This window comes from Microcaecilia unicolor, chromosome 2 (assembly GCF_901765095.1).
Source record: "Microcaecilia unicolor chromosome 2, aMicUni1.1, whole genome shotgun sequence".
NCBI lineage: Eukaryota > Metazoa > Chordata > Amphibia > Gymnophiona > Siphonopidae > Microcaecilia > Microcaecilia unicolor.
The window spans coordinates 605,521,197-605,529,746 of record NC_044032.1 but is presented as its reverse complement, the minus strand read 5'-3'; the positions used below and the strand labels follow the sequence as shown (position 1 = coordinate 605,529,746).

General features: G+C 46.5%; 1 protein-coding gene across 3 annotated transcripts in view; it reads left to right on the top strand.

Moving 5' to 3' along the window:
- The first annotated feature begins 1,069 nt into the window (after positions 1 to 1,069).
- LOC115462678 (WAP four-disulfide core domain protein 5-like) overlaps positions 1,070 to 8,550 on the top strand; it is a 28,652-nt gene continuing 21,171 nt past the window's right edge. Inside the window, exons 1-2 of one of the 3 annotated variants that reach the window (XM_030192681.1) lie at positions 1,070 to 1,204; positions 2,511 to 2,570. In XM_030192681.1, the coding sequence (XP_030048541.1) occupies positions 1,123 to 1,204; positions 2,511 to 2,570 (142 nt within the window). In that variant the 5' untranslated portion in view covers positions 1,070 to 1,122. The remainder of the gene's footprint in view (positions 1,205 to 2,510; positions 2,571 to 8,550) is intronic. The other 2 variants (XM_030192682.1, XM_030192683.1) reach the window with 2 other exon arrangements.

Here is an 8,550-nt window from a genome sequence, read left to right as displayed (position 1 = left end):
GATGCTGGGCTTGATGGACCTTTGGTCTTTCCCAGTATGGCAATACTTATGTACTTATGTACTTATGGTAGTGTTGTACAGTTGTGGGTAGTGGGTTTTGGGTTTGGGGGGGGTTGGGGGGCTCAGCACCGAAGGTTAGGGAGCTATGTACCTGGGAACAATTTATGAAGTCCACTGCAGTGCCCCCTAGGGTGCCCGATTGGTGTCTTGGCATGTCAGGGGGACCAGTGCACTATGAATGCTGGCTCCTCCCATGACCAAATGGCTTGGATTTGGTCGATTCTGAGATGGACATCCTCGGTTTCCATTATCACCGAAAATCAGGGACGATCATGTCTAAGGACAACCATCTCTAAGGTCGACCTAAATTTCGCGATTTGGGCGTCCCCAACCGTATTAGCGAAACGAAAGATGGATGCCCATCTTGTTTCGATAATACGGGCTTCCCTGCCCCTTCGCCGGGACATCCTGCGAGGACATCCTCAGGAAAACTTGGGCACCCCTTTCAATTATGCCCCTCCAGATAATAATCTATGATACAGATGTATTCAATGTTTTTCAAGTGCAAATTTGTTCCTGTTTTGTGCCACTGATTTTCTCATGTAGGAAATGACGATACTTTCTTTCATGAATATACATCATCTTTTAGAACCACTCCATGTGTTTGATGTATCTGCCACAGTTTATTAATGTTGGTGGGACACTGGGCTGGGAACATTGGTGAACCAATTATTTAAACTGCTCTGGGGCTCTGCCTCTGGCTTACCTGACCTGCTAAAATATAAGGAAACATAAATAACAAACTCTTAAATTTTTCTCCATTACCAATCCAAGACCTAAAACTTGAGACCTCTGCCTACTGACATTGGAGATACATTGTGCTCCATCAGCAGTGTATAATATTTACTTAACAACAACAATTTTTAAAATCTGCTTCTTTACTTGCTCATGCTCATCTGGGAGAGGTGGCTGAGTCACTGTGAAGTAAACCAATATTAGTGTTGGAGTTTGGGAGTTCCCTAGAAAATCATTTGTTTAGCAAACCCTGCCCTTCCTGATCCAGCCTTTATATCCCAGCCTTGGCCAGAGCTAGTGACTGGAAACCACACGCTTGACAGCACCATGAAGACAAGTGTCATTATCCTTACTTTTGCATTCCTCCTGGTTTGGGTGGACCTGGACTCTGTGTCTGCTCAGCAAAAGGGTGAGTACAGAAAGAAAATAACTGCACCCGACACAATAGAAAACCCACTGAGCTGGATATAATACACTTTGGGCTCCTTTTACTAAGGTGAACTAATGGATTTAGCGCACACTAACAATTAGCACATGCAAAATTCTAAGTAGCCCATAGGAATAAACTGGGCTTCTTAGCATTAGTGTGCCGAATCCACTAAGTACACCTTGGTAAAAGGACCCCTTTATTTTCTCATAGACACAAAATGAGGAAAAAAAAAAACGTTTAGCAGTGTGTAGGAATCAGTGGAAACTGGATCATTCAACAGGCTGATCGAAAGTCTTCTCCATGTTTTAATGGATAACGCTATCAGTGCTATCAGGCATGTATCAGATAAAATTAACCAAGAGATCCTCAAAGAAAATTCTCATCTTTCTGTGATATAATTTTCTGCTTTTCTTGATGACATTTGAGAGGTTTTTGTATTTGCTCCATCATCCTTCGTTCATACATCAGAATGTTTTAGGGTATGAAGAAGCACAACTCTGCCTAGTCCATTCCTCCTCTCCCCCCCCCCCCCTCGGAGTCTTAATCCAGGCTAAATGCCAAAGCAAAATAAAACTTCTTAAGATTTGCTTTAAATTTCTAAATGGAGAATCTGAGGAAGAGAGTTCCACAATAAGGGGCCTAGGACATAGAAACTGAATCATGAGTACAGCTAAGGCGTGCACACAATGGACAGTAATTTGTGTCCTTGAGAACGTAAAAGAAGAATGAGTACATAAGTGAATGGGGCTTGAAAGGTATAAGCAGGGCAGATTTATCCATTAGGCACAATAGACACAATGTCTAGGAGGGCCCATGAAAAACTTATTTTTTTTAAATGAGAAAGAATAACAATGAAGTAAAAGTTATTTATTTTCATGCTTTGCCTTTCAACCTTGAAAATATTCACAATATATAGAATACAATACATAAAGTACAAATAATATTTATATATATATATATATAATTCAAATTAAAATCTCAATCATATATTAAATGTTACCAAGGGAGGGGCCCACAAAAGTCATAATGCGACCCTGGGTATAAGTGAATCAGTCCTAAGGGTGGACCAGAACTCGGAATTTTAAAGGTCAAGTTGAAAATCTTAAATTTCATTCAATAGATACAATACTATCTCAAAGCCAGTCCCCTACCTACCCCTCGGAGGACTTGAAAGTTATATTTAGGGACAGAAGAGAATTAGATGTGGTTCTTTGAGCTACTACATCCATCATTTCATCCTACACTTTAGAGTTCATATCTGTTTTACTGTCATTCTACTTTTAAGGTGACAACAGAGGGAATTCCAGCCACATCACAACAGCAGCACTTATCAGTGAGTTTCAAGGTACCTGTATACTATTCTCTGAAGGGGAAACATGGCTGTGTTTCCCAAGTTGGTCCTGGAGTACCCCCTTGCCAGTCAGATATGCATGAAATTGATTTGCATGCACTGACTGCCTCCATTGTATGCAAATCTCTTTCATGCGTATTCATTGTGGACATCCTGAAAACCTGACTGGCAAGGGGGTACTCCAGGACCGATTTGGGAAGCACTGGTCTATTATTATTTTTTTTTATTATTTTTTTTATTTGTACCCCGCGCTTTCCCACTCATGGCAGGCTCAATGCGGCTTAGGTACTTATTTGTACCTGGGGCAATGGAGGGTTAAGTGACTTGCCCAAAGTCACAAGGAGCTGCCTGTGCCTGCAGTGGGAATCGAACCCAGTTCCCCAGGACCAAAGTCCACCACTCTAACCACTAGGCCACTCCGGCAGTGGCGATCCTAAGTCAGCTGCCACCCGGGTTGGATCACCACTGCGCTCCCCCCCCCCCCCCGGCACATCAACCCCCTCAGCGCATCAAACACACACCCCCGGCGCATCAACCCCCCCTCCGATGCATCAACCCCCCCCCCCCGGGTGTCTTCTTGGCTGCTAGGAGCAGCCACACACCTGTCGGCTCAGCTGGCTCCCTGCTCCCTCTGCCCCGGAACAGGAAGTAACCTGTTCCGGGGCAGAGAGAGCAGGGAACCAGCAGAGCCGACAGGCACGCGGCACCCCCCCAGCAGCGTGCACCCGTGGCAGACCACCCCCCCCGCCCCTCCTTGGTACGCCACTGGTCTATGGTGGCCCTACTAAATGCGCTTACCCCCAAAATCTATATATCACTTCTTAATTTTCTCGTGGAAATCGAAGCATATTCTTTAACAATGCATGTAACTTAATTGGTTAACTAGCTTATCAGCATTGTCAATTGGATGTTATCAAGCAATTATCAGCACTAACTGGCATTAATTATGATTTACATGCACGACTAGCTAAGCGTATTCTGTAATGTGGTACGCGTAAATTTCAAGTTGCATAGTTGAAAAGGGGGCATGATTATGGGTGTGTCTTGGGTGGGTCATGGGCGTTTCTAAAATCTATGCACATTATTATAGCATACACCCATTCTGCGCCTAATATAGGCATCGGGATTTACACCAAGTAAAACATGGCCTAAATGGACTCAACCAAATTTGGTTGCGTGGAGAGGTGCTCGGTGTATTCTATGTATGGCTCAGAAATTTGTCTATTCTATAAAATTTAGACATACTTTACAGAAAATGCCTAGGCGTATATTTTTCCACACTGATTTTCCAGGCACTATATATTGAATCTAGCCCTTATTGTACCCCGTTTCCTAATAATTTAATACTAATAATATTTATTATCATATGTTTTCATAGCCTGCCAGATTCTCTTGGCTGGATTTGGCACTAAATATTGAGTCCTTCCCAAGAACCTAGGGTATTCAAAGGTATTGATACAGGATGGGGCCAGCTCCAAGCAGCACAGCTTTCTGTAGTTGACATATGGGGTTAGATTCAGTAAATGTTGCCTAAAAAATTGGCACTGAACAGAAACTGGTTTTGCGATATTATACAAGCTGCACCTAAAGTTCAGGATGGTTTATAGAATAGCGCTTAAGCATTATGGTCTTGCATAAATTTAGACACGACCATGTGCACCTACAAAAATGTAGTGCAAATACCCATGCCTTAATTTATGTGTGGAGCAGCGGCGTAGCAAGGGCGGGGCGGTGGGGGCGGTCTGCCCCAGGTGCACGCCACTGGAGGGGTGCAGAGAGCAGCTGCACGTCTGTCAGCTCCGCTGTTTCCCTGCTCCCTCTGCCCCGGAACAGGTTACTTCCTGTTCCAGGGCAGAGGGAGCAGGGAGCCAGCGGAGCCGAGAGCCGTGCGGCTGCTCCCAGCAGCCAAGAATGCACCCGGGGGGGGGGGGGGGGTGGTTGATGCTCTGGGAGGGTTGTCATTGCACTGGGGGGGGTGTCATGCTGCACCCAGGGGGGGGGTGCGCATCGGCGATCCGCCCCGGGTGGCAGCCGACCTAGGATCGTCACTGGTGTGGAGCACCCTTATTCTGTAATTACACATGTAACTCAAAACCATGCCCCTGTTCCACCCCAAAATACCCACCATCCCCTTTCTCATCCCTTTTTTCGGGCCATGCATAAATTTTAGGCGCGGATCCCACATCTAACTTTACACACATAATACCCAATTAAATCTAATTAGTGCCAATAATTGCTTGTTAAAAATGCCAATTTATTGGCACTAATTGACTTGTTATTCAATTAAATTGCATACGCAAATTGGAACTGCACCTAAATTTGCACACACAATTTCTGGCGAACTTTACAGAATCAGGGGAATGGTGATTTTGTCAATGCACAGTGTGTTCAGATGTTACTATTGTTGTAATTGCTAGTTTCTATTATTATTATTATTATTATTAATAAAATAAAGGAAAACTCTGGAATGAGGGGGCATAGGATGAAGTTAAGAGGTTATAGGCTTAGAAGTAATGTAGGAAAATACTTTTCATGGAAAGTTGGTGGACACGTGAAATCGCCTCCCTGTGGATTGTGTCTGAATTTAAGAATGCATGGATCAGACATCTGAGATCTCTTAGGGAAAGGAGGAGATAGTGGTTGCTGTGGATGGGCGGACTGGTCGGGCCATTTGTCTCTTTTCTGCCGACATGTTTCTACAAATGAAACACTTATTTATTTGTCTCAGAGTGGAGAAAAGACCTCCCGAATAGCTTGTGGCCTCTTGTTTCTTGGAGAGTTACTCATGTGCAGAGCTCTTTGCAAAAGACCACATTCTACAGCACAGAGACTTAATCAATTCACCCAAATTATAGACTCTGCATGATCTCTGGCACATAGCTATTTTCTGCCTTTTAGCAACTAAAATAATGATGTCTTAAGATTAAAAAAAATAAAGCTCGGAAACCTTGCATATTCTTTTGCAAACAAAGTAAACCTTTGCATAGACTTTTAGGTCAGCCCCTGCTGTGAATCATTAGAATATGCATAATCCTCATTAAATCTACGGCACGCGTTGCTTTTCATAGATGCTTGCATCTGTTCAGTCTTTATTTCCCATCTTTGATCACATTCACACACTTCTCAATGTGACTTTGATTATCCAAACCACTTGTTCCCCTTTCACCTAATGCTATGAAAACCACCCCCAAAACAGGTCAATTTCAACTTTAGGTGGAGAAGAGAACTATCTGAATTTAAGGAAGCATGGGACAGGTACTGTCAGGTTCTCAGGTTCAGAGCCCGCGGGGCCGGGCTCTGGAGCAAACGTGAGCCCTTGGGCTGCTGACGAGGAGTGACAGCAGCAGGCAAAACCCACCAACCAATGCTGGGCAAGCACACCGGCACCGGCAGGGACTGCAGGCACCGCCCAGTGAGCCGGAACACATGGACTGGAATCCCCCGGACTGGAGGACACAGAACTGGAACACTGGACTGCAATCCCCCGGACTGGAACACACACCGGACCGGAACACACTGGACTGGAGCACACCAGACTGGAACACCCTGGACTGGTCCCCCGGACTGGAGGACACAGGACCGGAACACGGGACTGGAGCACACTGGACTGGTCCAACAGCTTCACCTGTACTTAGCTACTAAACCCCCCAAGAGTTGAGCTCCTGGGTTCGAGTAGCCGACAGGACTTACTGGATACCGGATGACATAGGGACCAGGACTGGAAACAGAAGTGCTCCTAAACCTAAACTGATCTACTTGCTCCCAAGCCCTAAACCAGCAGGAGTGTTCCTAACAGTAAACTGACAAAAGGACTTCCTAAGCCCTATACTAAACAGGAGCTCCTAAGCCCTGCTCAAGAAAGGGACTTCCTAAGCCCTAAACTAACAGAGCAGGGTACTAAATACAAAGCTAACACAGGTGCTACTAAGCACCAAGCTACAAGCAGAGCTTTACACTAATAAGCTAAACACAAAACTAAACCAGCTACCTAAGCACTGCTCTAGCAAGCTAGATACAACTAACAAGGTGCTTCCTAAGCACTACTCTGGCAAGCAACCAGAAGAGCTCCTAGCACTAAAAGGGAAGATAGGGGAGCCACAAGGAAAAAGCAGTGAAGCTAACACATAAGCCAAAAGTGATTCTAAATCACCATACACCAACAGCAAAGACTGCAATGCTCCCAATAGCACAAACACCAGAAGTACTTCTAACAGCAAACTCTGCAGTGTTTCTAACAACACCAAACCCTGAAGTACTTCTAACAGCAACAGAGCTTCCAAAGCCCTACACACAGCAATGCTTCCAAAACCAAGAGGGAAAAGCAGGGGAACCAAAGGAAAAGCAGGAAAGCTAAACACACAGTCACCAGTGCACACTGCACTAACACTAACCTGGACCTTAGCAAAAGCAAGCAGGGAAACTAGACACAACGTCAGAAGTGCACACTGCACCACCCTACCTAAAACAAACACCACTGTTGCAAAGGCCCTGAAGGAAACAACACCACTTCCTTATCAAGGCCCTCCCTGATGATGTCACACTCCCTAGACCTAGGCAAAAGCACACTGACCCAGAGAGGCCCAACCCACACCAATGCAAAACTGTGAAACCCTTGAAGCCAGTACACCCAAAGAGAGTTAGAGCAGCTCAGGCAACACACACACAGCTGTAGTGAAGTGAGACAATTAACCCCATGCTGCTGGAAGCTGCCAGCACAGAGAGACAGAGCCAGCTCAGAAAGGAAAGAGAAAAGAAACAGAAGCCAGCTAAGAAGCTGACCCCCAGGAAAGAGGTAAGTTTGAGAGGGGTTCAGACCCCAATCATAACAGCACCTCCCCCTCAAGGCTCCCGTGTCCCCACGGGAGCCCCAGGTCTCAAAAGACAATTTAGGTCTCCATGGGTAGCTGTGATGAAATCTCCCAATGGGTTTCACAACATAAATCTGGGCGGCTGGGCAGGACGTGACAAGTACATCTGGAACTAGGAAACCAGAATGGCTTTGGCCGCCACGAGGCTCTTTAGAACGGCTGCTAGGCAGGATCAGAGTCTTGGATGCAACAAGTGGAGTTCTATTCAACAGGAACCCTCTCTTGAAGGAATCCACAACTTCCTTGACTTCCTGGCACTCCACTGTAGCAGCCAGAACTGGGCTAGAGCCCACACCCATCATGGAATCTAAAGCCGGACAGGAACTCGAACAGGACTTCAGACTGGACCTTGCCTCTTGGCTGGAGCTGGAACTCAGGAGGGGTTCAACGTCTTGGTTGAAGTGGGAACTCAGAGTAGACTCAGCATCTTGCCTGAGACTGCAATCTGATCCGGCCTCAGCATCTTGGCCGGAACTGCCACTCAACTCGGCCTCAGCATCTTGGCCGGAACTGCCACTCAACTCGGACTCAGCATCTTGGCTGGACTTGGTACTCAGCATAGACTCAGCATCTCGGCTGGCACTGGAACTCGCTCCGGACTCAGCATCTTGGCCGGAACTGCAACTTGACCCGGACTCAGCCTCTTGACCGGGACTGCAACTTGACCCAGACTCAGCATCTTGCCTGGGACTGGAACTCCAGCTTGACCCGGACTCAGCATCTTGCCTGGGACTGGAACTCCAACTTGACCCGGACTCAACATCTTGACCGGAGTTGCAACTTGACCCGGACTCAGCATCTTGCCTGGAACTGGAACTCCAACTTGGCCCAGACTCGGCATCTTGGCCGGGACTGCAACTTGACCCGGACTCAGCATCTTGCCTGGAACTGGAACTCCAACTCTCACCGGACTCAACATCTTGACCGGAGTTGCAACTTGACCCGGACTCAGCATCTTGCCTGGAACTGGAACTCCAACTTGGCCCAGACTCGGCATCTTGGCCGGGACTGCAACTTGACCCGGACTCAGCATCTTGCCTGGAACTGGAACTCCAATTTGGCCCGGACTCAGCATCTTGCCTGGGACTGGAACTCCAACTTGACCC